The sequence below is a fragment of the Rattus rattus genome, chromosome 1, assembly GCF_011064425.1.
Source record: "Rattus rattus isolate New Zealand chromosome 1, Rrattus_CSIRO_v1, whole genome shotgun sequence".
Classification (NCBI taxonomy): domain Eukaryota; kingdom Metazoa; phylum Chordata; class Mammalia; order Rodentia; family Muridae; genus Rattus; species Rattus rattus.
The window spans coordinates 14,974,357-14,988,257 of record NC_046154.1 but is presented as its reverse complement, the minus strand read 5'-3'; the positions used below and the strand labels follow the sequence as shown (position 1 = coordinate 14,988,257).

Below are 13,901 nucleotides of genomic sequence, written 5' to 3'. Positions count from 1 at the left end.
ATGACAGAGGAAGTCAAGATCTTAGGTACAAGGCAAAATACCCTGAACAAGGAATACAAAACATAGATGTGCCATTTACCATCAAGGACAATGGAGCAGCTTCAAACTACACACACGCCAACCAACCAGAGCTTCCAGGGACTAAGCCACTACCTAAAGACTATGCATGGACTGACCCTGGGCTCCAACCTCATAGGTAGCAGTGGATAGCCTAGTAAGAGCACCAGTGGAAGGGGCAGCCCTTGGTCCTGCCAAGACTGAACCCCAGGGAAGGTGTTTGTGGGGGGGGGGGGGGTAAGGGGGGGGGGAGGGAGGGGAATACCGATAGAGAAGGAGGGGGAAGGGTTAGGGGGATGTTGGCCTGGGAACCGGGAAGGGGAATAACAATCGAAATGTAAATAAGAAATACTCAAGTTAACAAAGATGGAAAAAAAAATTTAAAAAAAAACACACACACACACACACACACACACACACACACACACACACACACACACACACACAAAACAGTCTACCCAGAAAAGTAATTTTCTCTTTAACAAAAATATTTAACTTTTAAAGAACATATTTAAATGATTGTTTTAAATTCAAAACATCAGATCCTGGGAGAACAGGGAGTGGGCTCTTTAAAATGCTTGAAACTCTCTTACCTCCCACATGTACACATTATTCCTAACCTGGGATCTCTTCTTCTTATCACCAACAAATGGCCCAAACTTTTTCCCTTTTAAAATTGGTTTAGTAGCCCAGACACCTAGAAAATAAAACCAGTATTTTTATAATGTAATGTGGATATTTTAAATATCGAAAGCATTAATGCCATTCAGTTTTACGAAACAATTAAAAAGCTAGGTTGCCTAACAGCAAAGTGACTGTATTAAGTTCAATCAAACCAATAAAGTCCTCCAGCGGATTCTGTTCCCTTCTGTGTGCCCCTGGATATCTTCTGAATAGTCTGTAAAGAATCTGCATTGATTACAACTTTTTAAAAGTTTATATTAACTTTTATATGTAAAATAGACCATATGTAGTATAATCATAAACACTTGAAAATTAACATGAGAGAAAAATATGAATGGAATAAAACTACAAATAATTCAAATTCTTCATTCTGTCTTTCTACACATCTCGAACTGTCCTTACTAAACAAAAGTGGTTCTTATAATGCTCTTATAATGGTTAGGACTTGGGATTTATAAATGAATACTTTTGAAGCTGATTCCCTTCATCACAGTGGAAAGCCGTTTCCTCTCATTAGCTTTCTGAAACATAGTCCATGCGATGTCTTGGCTCCCCAAGGTTCAGATTGACAAAACCTATCAGAAAGTACAGCGAGTCAATCAAGTCGCAGTCAGTGGAACGGCAGGAGCCCTCAGTCAGAAGAATCGCACTCTGGACAGGTTCCCTCATACACAGACCGGGAGGTGGAGGCTCACCCCGATGTATGTGGCTAGGATATACACACTCCACTCCCACCACAAGTCAGCTAGGAACTGCATCTATAAACACCAACCATCAGTTAACCTGTGAGACGGCCACTTCTGTTCAACTAAACAGTATAAGGACCCCAAGAGAATCAGAAAAAGTGCAGGTCAGAATGACAACACTCACCAGAAGAATGTCTAAATGACACAAGGATAGAAGTGTGATCTATTCAGGAGTGTGTTCTTACAGGATCTTTACAACTTACTCTTAATGTTCTATCTAAAACTTACATCACAGACAAAAATCAAATACAAACAAGCTTGTATGCTCAACAAGAAATTCAGCCAGCTTCCATCATTCATTCAAATACCTACTTAAGTGAGAATGGTGAGACAATGGGCAAGGCAGACTATCAGTAACAGGAACAGTTGTAAAGTCAATGAAAAGTAAGGAAATAAATGTGATAATGTAATCACACTCAAGGCTCAGGGAAAGCAGAGGAAACCACCCACTCTGTGGGATGAGGCCCATGGTGATGCAGAGGAGGGCACACTGGAACATACGACCAAGGACAGAATATGTAGGTGGAAGCTGGTTTCCTTTCTTTCTTTTTTTTTTTTTTCTTTTTTCTTTTTTTCAGAGCTGGGGACCGAACCCAGGGCCTTGCGCTCAAGCGCTCTACCACTGAGCTAAATCCCCAACCCCTGGTTTCCTTTCTATAACCCATGTCCACCCTGGATTCTCATGCGGAAAGTGCATACACACCACATCTTTTCAGTGAGACTCAACCTTTCCCTTCTTTTCTTTTCTTTTTTTTTTTTGGGGGGGGAGGGGGCACATGATGTCTACCTAGCATGATCCCTGCTCTCCCAGAAAGCAGCCTACTCTTTGCTGCCTGATTCCCGCAACAAGAGCACTCACCAATCCGAGTCTTGTCGACCGCAGATGGGAAAAGTCTTACTTCCTCTGGAAGTCCTCGAAGCACATGTTCAGGCACCTCAGCCAGAGTCTCAGTGGCTGCCACAGACTCAGTGTTCTGCAAGACAAACAGCAGAAGGGTCATAGCAAAAGCAAGGAAACCGAGTGTTTTTTATTTTGCTTTGCATTGCTCTTTAGTTTCTTATCCAATAAGCAAATACGAGAACTGAAACTGGAGTACACAAAGCAGACTGGAACAGGTCTGCAGTTGTTGTGTCATTTGCTGAGCCTCGTAATGAAACACGAGCAACCTGCAAGCCAGGTCTGTTCTGCTCCAGCCACCTATATCCAGTTTCAAAACATGTAAGTCCTTAGCACTCAGTGCTCTCTAACGGGGCTCTAACAGAACCGGGCAGCAGAGCACGATCACGCCTGTCTCTAATCAAAGGCTACTAGCAGCAACACTACAGCCGTAAAAGAGTAGTTTTGGCACACTCCATGAAAGCCATCTGACCAATCAGATGCTGCCTCCCTCCTGTATCCCTCGAGCAGCCTGAGCAGGTTGGACATTACATAGAGAGTGACAGCTCACCATTAGCCCTCACTTCCAGTGGCAAGAGTCACTCACTTTCCAAGAAGCAATAGCCAACTGCTGTATATCAGACAGCAAAGACCACAGTATCTCAGGGTTGACAGGAAATAGAAAACATTATACAATTACATCTCAAAACTTAGGCTGTAATTCATCAGAATCTTAAAAATAAGATTAGTATTAGATGTTTATGTAAGGAATAAGGATACTGGTATCAACAAGGAAAACCAGGATGTAGCTTTCAGAATAATTTCCAAATCAAACTGAAAACTAAAAAGACTAATTTTCCTACAGCAAGGAAGCATTTTTAATTTTTTTTTTGTCTGTCTGTTTTTCAAGACAGGGGTCTCTATATATACCCTAGAGTGTCCTGGAATTCACTATGTAAACCAAGTTGGCCCCAAACTCAGAGATCTACCTGTCTCTTCCTTTCAAGTGATGGGATTAAAGGCATGTGTCGCCACTGCTGGGCCTGAAGCACTTGTAATTCTTTTTTTCTAAAAGATTTATTTATTCATTCTATATGAGTACACTGTAGCTGTCTTCAGACACACCAGAAGAAGGCATCAGATCTCATTACAAATGGTTGTGAGCCACCATGTAGTTGCTGAGATTTGAACTCAGGACCTCTGGAAGAGCAGTCAGTGCTCTTAGCCACTAAACCACAATAACGTAAGTGTGTGCCAGTCTTGGTGGAGCATGCCTTTAATCCCAGCACTGAGTGACAGAGGCAGGAGTATCACTGTGAGCTCAAGGCCAGTCTGTCCTACACATCAAGTTCCAGGCAGACAGAAACACCCTGTCTCACAAACAGTAACAAAACGTTAGGCACCAAAACAAAAGCAAACAATAAAAACAAGCCATCCAAACTCAAAAATGCCTGAATCTCAATATTAAAAAAGAAATAGATCAATTCCAACAATTCCAATCATCATGGGCTGTCCCCTGGCTGGCTTGGGGTCCGAAAGCCCAAGAGAACACCTACAGAGGTATCATGTCTGGGGCAAGGCTGAGCTAGCACACCAGTGTGCTCACCTCAGAAGCACATTTTCTTCTGCTCTGACTTTTCCCAACAAAATCCCCACATACTTTCTAAAAGTAGAAGTTTCAAATTGCCCCCAGGAAATAGCTTCCTGTACTTCTAATTAGCTAAAAATATCAATAAACAGACATTTCTCACTTCTATATATGGGATTCCCATTTAAAATACTTTAATACAGAAGCTGGATATTTGGAAAAATAAATAAGCTTTTTCTGCCAAAAGGGAAAAAGTACTGACCTGATAATATCCTATTATGTGATTAACCTCTGGCACTAATAAAATAACACCAATAAATATTAGCCAGAATTATGAGTGTGTAGGGCTGGCCACGTAGAATTATCAGTGAAAGCCTTCTTCCCTTTCCTCAGCTGTGGTTTGCCTACCCTCCCCAAGAGGTAGCCTCTACAGACACACACACACACACACACACACACACACACACACACACACACACAGACACCCACAGACACACACAACACACACACAGACACAGACACACACAACACACACACAGACACAGACATACACAACACACACACAGACATACGCAACACACACAGACACAGACATACACAATATAGATACACACACACACAGAGACAAATAAACCACACACACACACACAGACATACACAACACAGATACACAGATGCAAACAGAGACAAATAAACCACACACACACACAGACACACACACACGCGCACACACACACACACACACACACACACACACACACACACACACACACACACACACCCCTCTAAGAAACTGCAGCTTAGAAAAGTGGTGTAGGTTGCTCAGTTGACTCTGAACACTAGTTTAACTGTAAAGCCCAAATCCATAGTCATTGTGGGTCTCCATTGTAATCATCTGAGACCCTCTGCCCCTCAATCTCCAGACTCAGGGGAATAGCAGCAGGAGGTACCCAAGGCAAGGCTGATCTTCCACAGGAAATGTGTGGCTTCAATGGAGACATGTACTAAAACTCCCGAAACACCTGTAAATATGAAAGACCTCGGCAGAGCTTCTTGTGGTGTGGGGTAGAGAGGGGCTGTTCTGGGTCAACCACTTACCCAGGATGTGTCGTATGTTTGGGTTTGCTCTTGGTCTTACTAAGTAGCCTTGACTCAAGATCTTCCCACCTCAGCCACTGATGCACTGGGATGTGGAGGATGAGACACCACAACTAGACTCAACCATCATTTTTAATGTGGGCTCATCTTTCTAGCAGACGCTCTTTTTTCTGTTTACTGTAGTTGTCTTCAGTGAAAATAAGATGCAACTAAATTCACAGCAGAACACTCTAGAAACTGTCAGCCATGGCTTCTCCCCTCCCATCTGCCTAATTGCTGGAACATCTCCATGGCTGCAAACTGCTCAACACATTCTTAGAAAAGCAATGGCTTGAGAAATGGAAGGCATTCAACCACCCCCTCTTCCCCTGTTTCTCTTTTAAAGTTCTTAGGAAATTTTTCATAACTATTTGTATAGTTATGCTTTGAACTGTGCATTCCTGTGAGACCACAGCAGACACACTCAGTGTCTCTCATTCCCACTGTTGGAGAGTCAAAATACTTGCTGCATTTACATAGTTGAATAAGGATATGATTCTCTATAAAATGACTAATGCAACATTTTTTTAAAAAAATATTTGTGCTGGGCAGTAGTGGCACACACTCGGGAAGGAGGCAGAGGTAGGCAGATCTCTAAGAGCTCAAGGCCAGCCTGGTCTACAGACAGAGCTCCAAAACAACCAGGGCTAACGGAGAAACTCTAAAGCCAAACCAAACCAAACCAAACCAAACCAAACCAAACCAATCTCTCTCTCTCTCTCTCTCTCTCTCTCTCTCTCTCTCTCTCTCTCTCTCTCTCTCTCTCTCTCTCTGTGTGTGTGTGTGTGTGTGTGTGTGTTTGCCTACATGTATACAAATGCACCTCATGTGTGCTTTGTGCAGAGGCCAGAAGATGCCGGATGCCCCAGAACTAGAATTACAGACAGTCGTGAGCTGCCTTGTGTGTGCTGGGAACTAGAATTACAGACAGTCGTGAGCTGCCTTGTATGTGCTGGGAACGAAACCCAGATCATGAATGCTGAGCCAGCACTCCACCACCATCAGCTTCCCTCTCTTAAGACAGAAGACACACCTCAACTAGCAGGGTCACTGTTAAGAATATATTTTATGCCAGAAGTTCTTGTCTTGAATTTATAATAGATAATCCACAGGGCTGATGCAGTTGTCCCCCAACTGGTCCAGGAGCAGGACTCCTCCCACTCACAGCCACAAGTCTATAGTAACGAAGTCCAAAAGTGCTGGAGTTCCTTCTATGAATAGACATCTGTCATATCCGTTAATCTGCCCAGTGAAGGTTAAACGCTATGTAAGTGCATGGTATCCTTATTATTTGGAGAGCACAGGCCAATGCAGAGGCAAGTTTACCTTCCAAATACGTTTTCAATCTGAACTTGGTGAAGTCCAGAGGAGCAGAAGCCATGAATACTGAGGCTTACTACACAAAAGTCCTTTTTATTAGAAAATACAATTTTAGAAATAAGCAAGTTAGAAATAAACCTTTGGAGCAAAAGAATATTTTTTTAAAAGTTGTCCCCTGAAGCATTTATAAGTTAGACTCTTTTTCTACATTTACTTAGACAATATAGATAGATTTTCATACTCTGAACTGACCTGCCTTGGTTCTTACGTGAAACAATCACAACTGTTTCTCTTTCCAGTCTTAATCTAAAAGAAACTACAATATCTATCTACTCAAAATTAATGCATTGATATATTTCTGAGTCTCTTCTGGGCATCCCGGTTGCCCCAACAATGCCTCTCTGAAGTGAGGAACGTCAAAAGATCAAATCTAAACAAAGCCCCATGCCCAGAATCCAAACCAAGTGTAGAAGATGAGCAGTAAGGGGACTGGAGTCCAGGTGCCACGCTGGAGAAAATGTACTAGGCTTCAAGTGTGACAAAATGCAAACAGCAATCGTAGGAACCACATCCTGACTAGGAAGGAGCCTGGTGAACGCAGAGAGACAGCCGGAGCCAAGGCAGGAACAGCCAGAGGTAAGCGAGCCTGGAGAACAGCGCCCTCCAGCACGGAGCTAAAGGCAAAGAGACAACCACACAGAGAGATGTGCTCAGCAAGCAACCAGTGCTTCCTTAGACTCTCAGGCCTAAAGTGTCTGTCTATCTGTCTGTCCTTGCTGCTGCTCAAGATAGGTATGTCCCTGCTTTAGGTTTTTAAATGAGACCTCTATGTTCTAGAGGGAAGTCGTTCAAGATCTTTCTGCTTTCCTATAATGAAGACTCACTCCAAACATGCCAATTGGGACGGCAAGTCTGAAGTTTAATGTGGTAAGTAAGTTAGTGAGTTACTGAGTTTCAACCACTGATATTTGTCAATCTGAAGCCCTCAACTTCTACTCCCTCAAACCAAAGAGATCCAGTTGTCCCCAACTGATGGTCACAAGCTCTCCCTTCTTCATTCAATCATTAACAAATACTTCCTGAGTGCCGTTGCAGGCTGGCATTGTGCTGAATGGAAGGAAACAAAGGTTTGTTAACACCTGCCAGCTACCTGCTCATGAAGCCCACCTATGAGGAGCCTCTGTCCCCACTGCTGACACAACCAAACCTTTGAAATGTGATACTCCAGGTCTGCCCTCACTGGAAACTGTGCAGAACGACATGCTTTCCCCTGCCATCTGTCCCCTGCCCCAGTGACTTACTCATGTTAGACTGATGGGGACGGACCTGAGGGGAGATAAGATTCACTTTTCCATCTGAGTCGAGATGTGTGCTCAGTGTTTATGAACATTCCTTCATTTAATTATCACAGCGACCACACAGGCAGTGAACTCAACAGTGTTTGGAAAAGATCAGGACCATCCAAGCACAGACTGCCTCACCACCCACCCACTCCTCACTCCACTCACCCACCCACTCACCCACCCCTCACCCCCCACTCCACCCACCCACTCACCCCTCACTCACCCACCCACTCCCACCCACTCCTCCTTACTCCTCCCCACCCCCCACCCACCCACACCCACCCCACCCACCCACCACCCCACCCACCCTCCTTCCCTCCCTCCAGCCCACCCTCCAGCCCCTCCCCCACCCACCCACCCCCACCCCCCACCCACCCACCCACCCACCCCACCCACCCACTCCTCCTCACCCCTCCACCCCACACCACCCACCCTCCCACCCACTCACCCACTCCTCCTCCACCCACCCACTCACTCCTCATCACCCATCACCCACTCTCTAACTCACCCACCCACCCACTCACTCATCACCCACTCACTCACCACCCATCACCCACTCTCTAACTCACCCACTCACACTCACTCACCCACCCTCTCACCTACCCACTCACTCACCCACCCACTCGTCATCTCACGCACCCACCCACTCACTCATCACCCACTGGTCATCTCACTCACCCACTGTGTTACAGCATCCTGTAAGAGGTACTTTTGGGCCCCTACTTTACAGAGTCACAGTCACAGCCAGTGTACGGCAGAGCTAGGTGACCCAAGCCCAGCGGTGAAGCTCTGATCTGGATTTCAGATACCAGGCCACACTGCAGTAAGAAAGAATCACTTTCCACACTACACAGTGTAACACTGCAGTCAGATAAAACCCAGATGGTCCCTATTGCTCCAACGTTTCTGGGGTTCATAAAGTCAGACTCACTCATAATAACACCAAGAGATTGTCTGGCATCTTTAATATTTGGTGTGGAAAGCGAATTATTCTAGAGTTATACATCATTCTGACAGCCGACAAGATGTGTGAATACTGAGTTTCTGAGGTCTTTCTGACTTGTGATTGAACCCTGCAACCTAAAGCAAACCAATCCCACTTTTGATAGCCCCTACAGCTATGTGAGTGCCACCACTGGGAAAGCTGAGAGACAAAAGGAACATGGCACGATGTAGGATTCCAAGGTGATGCCACTAATCTGAGAGAACAAACTAGAACATTCTAGGATGCACTGCAGTGTTTCAGAGTCCTAAGCATAGCGATCTTTCCTCAGAGCTGCAGTATGCCCCAGGAGAAACAAGGCAACAAGAGAGTTCCCCTTCTCCATTGCCAGGCCCAGGGAAGAAGCCACGCCTCACACCACAACCAGCACCTAAAGGTGCCAATTTACATTTGTACTGCAGCCTGTACACTGCACCAGGATCAGCAGGCCCCAAGTCTGTCTCCACTTTCCTCCCCTGCAAGACTTCCTGGGGCTGGTGTTTAGCGAGCCCTTACTGGCTGGTGTGTCAAACAAGATCAGGTTTAAGGCATGCACTCCTCTCTCTAGTGTCTTGTCCAGGATAGGAGACACAGAAAAGGGAGGGCTATGAACAAATGAGCAAAGGTCAGCTTCAAGACACAAAGGGATAGATGAAGAGTACATGGATTCCTGGACGTGCAGAAAGAGTTCATGGAAGTAGAGGACTTAAGATGCTACTATCCCAGCACGAAACAGAAACAGACACAAGGGAGAAATAGGTCCTTCTATTAGAAGCCATGACAGAGGCAGAGGAATCCATGTATCAATGTCGTCAAAGTAGAAAGGAATTCCAGAAGTAAGGTGTCCACAAACAAGACGGCTGTACTTTGAAGTCTATAGTATCTGATGCTCTTATCCATTCCACAGTCTCCACTGCCCTAAAGTGTGAAATGGCAAGACAATCTCTACTCACCCACACATGCAGTGAGTGTCCCATGAGCCAATGAGGTAGGGCAGGTCTGACCAGTCTGCAGCACACGGGCTGATGGAGGCCATGCGAGTCCCCCATCAATATCAGCAAGAGCAAGAGTCACAATGAGCTGCAGATGTGGCTGACTGGAGAGCTCGTGTTTAGCATGGACAAGGCCCTAGGTTTGATCACTAATCACATACTCATTCTTCCCATCTCTTACACACACACACACACACACACACACACACACACACACACACACACACACACACACACACACACTCACACATTTAAGGTCCTGCCCCACTGAAGCCAAGGTCTAAATTGATACTTTATTTAAACTATTTTAATCAAGGGCAGCAAACAAAGGCTACAGACATATTGTCAGATGGAGTTTGTTTGGTCTTTTGTGTGCTTTAAAGACAAAAAGAAAAGCAAACAAAAATCCCATAATTCTGTTGGGGAGGAAAGGTGGCCATTTTGCCCTGGCCTCTGACAAACACCAGGCATAGCCTCTGTGTCCTCCCTCGTCTAGATCAAAGAGTCTATCACAAGGCAGGTTTTCATGCTGCTGCTTCTCCTAGGCCTCCATTCTTCCAGCCGGTCAGTGTCTTCTTCATTTTTCCAAGTTCCAGCTTATTCATGAAGAGAAACAACACACTATGATTGCTCCTTTTCTGAGTTTCTATCACTTTTCTGTCATATACACCCAGGACTCAAGGACCATGGAGAAGCTGTCAGCAACACAACCCATGAGGTTGCTGTACCAGAACAAGCAGAGATTTGAGCTCTCACCCACAATAAGAGTGAACAGAAGGCATTAGAGAGTAGCAAAACAGCTCAGCAGGGGAAAGCTCTTGTCACGCAAACATGTCCTGAGTTCAAACCCCAGAAAGTACAGTGGAAAGAAGACAGACTCCTCAGGGTTAACCACCAAAGCTCCCCAAGTACACAGTCCACATCCACACACAGTGGTAATGATAAAGACTTTAAATGGACAACAGGGTAGTAGAAAGCAGAACCACAGTGTAGCTGCTGCTGGCTGAAGTGGCTGCAGTAATTTACAGTGCTCCCACCTCCCAGGCAGAGGCCCAGAGGCTTCCTTTGACCACTCTATTTACCATGACTGGAAGACAGGCCCAGCCTTACCATCAGGAAGCTGAAACCAAGCAATCAATCGGTCACGGAAGGGGGGGGGGGAATATATGATTCTCAGACTTGAACGTGGGGAATGAATCAAAAGACCACAAAGCTGAGGCCGAGTCAAACTGCCCTAAGTCTTATCTACCATAATCCATGTTCACACAAAAAAAGCAAAGCCTTCTAGTGACTTAAAGAAATGCAATCCAAGTTGTTTTTTTCAATTTTCAGATAATCTAATCGTTTCTCTCAAAAAAACCACACCGAAGTTTATAAAAATTATTACTTATCTAGCAGAATACAGGATTTAAAATGAGATTTAAGTGCCATTATTAGAATATAAATTTCTTAAGCTAATATTTATTGAGATCTAAATCATAATTAGGAGTACCTTATAGAAGTCTTTTTAAATTTGAGACGTTAAATTTATATCTACAATTATAAACATTTCTTTGCCACATAATTAGCATATGCTGAAACAGTCTATTTTTAGGGTTAGAAACAAAGGAAGAAGATAGTGAAAATGGAAGCAAGAAGTCACCACAGCGTTAACCACCTGGTAGAGTCATACCAGGAACAGAGTCGGCCACACTCAGAGGCTCTCAAACAACGACAACAACAACATCAACGACAATGACAACAACGATGACAACAACGATGACAACAATGACGACAACAATGACAACTCTGCCAAGGAAATGCAGCAGCAATGCAGCAACAAGCCGGGTGGAGGACAAAGCCAGGGGAAGAGAAACACAGAATGCACTCGTGGGACCGCATGGCTAGGACATTAGAGAACAGGACAGTGCACCACCGTGTCAGTAGAGAAACAAAGTTCGTCAGCAGCTGCGTGCTGGGAAGGACTTATCAGCAAGGGAAGCCCAGGACACTGCAATACCCCACAGCCAGCAAATGGCTGTATCTCCATGAGTACAGATGCAGGTCTAATGGGGACAGTGAGGCACATAGATCACACCGCAGGGGTGAAAATCTAGGAAAAAAAATGAGCCATAGTAGCCTCATTTAATAAAAAAAAAAAAAAAAAAAAACTTAAAAATGCAAGCTTAGAGATAAATAGCTGAGGTAAAACATTACTGAGATACTCAGAAAACAGAAAAGCAGAAAAAACATACAACTACAATGGCAAGCTAAGGCAAACAACAAGAAAGAGCTTAACTAACATAGCAGAAAAAAAACACTAACACAGAGGGCAGAGCTCAGCAACCCTACATCTTAACAAGAACAAAAATGATGGGAATTACTTAAAACAGAAAACAGGAAAAAAACATGAAAGAGTGTCAAACTTTAAAAGTACAATGACTGGAATAAACACAGTCTATAGTATTAAACAAAGAAAGAGAAGGAAAATCCAAGTATGTTCATTAAACACCTCCTTCCAGAAAACCTAAGCAGAGACTGGAGCGGGCTCAGTGTCAAGAGCACTTACTACTCAATCTCAAGGGCAGGGTCTGGATCCCAGTGCCCCCTCAGGAGGCTCAGAAGTATCTGTAGCTGCAAAGCCTCCAAGGTCATCTACATACGGACACATGCACACATATATAAACAGAATAGATATCTTTAAATGTATGAAATAAGTTAAAGCTCTAAATACTTTCTATTTACAGATAGAAAGGGCAGTTTACAAAGACATAAAAGTCTAGCTGACGGGGTTGGGGATTTAGCTCAGTGGTAGAGCACTTGCCTAGCAAACGCAAGGCCTTGGGTTTGGTCCCCAGCTCCGAAAAAAAAAAAAAAAAAAAAAAAAGTCTAACTGACTTCATAATTTATAATCCCAAATACTTATTAATCTTGAAATCATTAAATCAAAATGGATCTTTAAGTCATCAGATTTAAAGAACAGAAACATCAATATAGCAGAGTAGAAATACGTTATTTTAATTAACGACAGGAGAATATCGCAGAGATGATCTCTACTCTACAACAGTCTAAGATACAAAAGGGGAAAGTTGTAATTGCTTTGGCTTTACAGTGAGTTTAGTAGGATATAGCCACACTGTAAGTCCAGGAGCGACTGTATAGGATTAGTGTGGAATGCTAATGAAGAAACAAAGGACAACTATGATCTAAAAACAGAGAAAATAAAGAATGAGGGCAAAGGTGACTCTGACTGCCAGTTAGGCACCAAAGTGAGGAGGAACAAGGACTTACCTACCTATCCAGAGAAAAGACATGGCAAGAGTGGGCACTAAATGAGAAACAGGGAAGAGGAGCAACCATAGAGAACTCATGTTCTGAGGGTATATGGAGCCCCAGAATAGCTTCAGAGGGAGAGCCTAGCAAGCTACCTCTCAAGGAGGGACCTGGATCACACCAACACAATTGTAGTGTATTGTAGTGTGTACAATATGGGCACGCTTTGAATGCTACCAACCCTCCTAAAGGATTCGCATAGCAACATGACCCTATCCAGATCATCCCTGTGCCTCAACTGGTTCACTGGCTGGGAATAAAGAGTCTGTGCTAGTGTCTAAGACCACAGCCCTCAGAGGACGGCTCTGACTGTGCAGCAGAGACCATAACCATCTCCTAGAGAGGGGATCCCACCGACCTACACAATACCTTTAGGATGTTAATTATGAGTTAGTCTTGCTCAAGTTCAAACTTCCTTCCACCTGGATTCTGTTGTGTAGTTATCTGGAGATTTTTAGTACAATCTGACTGACAACAAGAGTGATAAATGCCAGAACAAAAACTATAAACTACTCTGGTTTTTTTTTTTTAATTACAAGAACAATTGTGGATGAACATAATGTTCCAACTTAATAAAGAAATTTAACTGAAAGTGCTAAAAGAAAAAGTGGAATGGTTTTATGATCAAAATAAACCTTTACTTATTATCAGACCATTTCACACAGCCGAGTAAAAAACGTGCTAGTCGTTAGAGCACACCTACTTTGCTCCTGATCCTTGGCACTTGGCATCGAAGGAAGCCCTGCACAAATCTAAAATTAAAACTTGTCGAAAGTAACATGAGATTGCTAAAGAGCGAAAACCTGAAATGGTTATTATTACACCTCTTTTGAAACTGCATGCACACTCTTCATTTGACACAA

At 43.8% G+C, this 13,901-nt stretch overlaps 1 protein-coding gene across 2 annotated transcripts in view; it reads right to left on the bottom strand.

The window, feature by feature from the left end:
* The window catches only part of Prdm2 (PR/SET domain 2), a 105,447-nt gene that overhangs the window by 71,030 nt on the left and 20,516 nt on the right, over positions 1-13,901 (bottom strand). For both annotated transcript variants that reach the window (XM_032895066.1, XM_032895061.1), the window contains exons 3-4: positions 2,347-2,461; positions 651-754 (exon numbers count right to left, since the gene is read on the bottom strand). In XM_032895066.1, the coding sequence (XP_032750957.1) occupies positions 651-754; positions 2,347-2,461 (219 nt within the window). The remainder of the gene's footprint in view (positions 1-650; positions 755-2,346; positions 2,462-13,901) is intronic.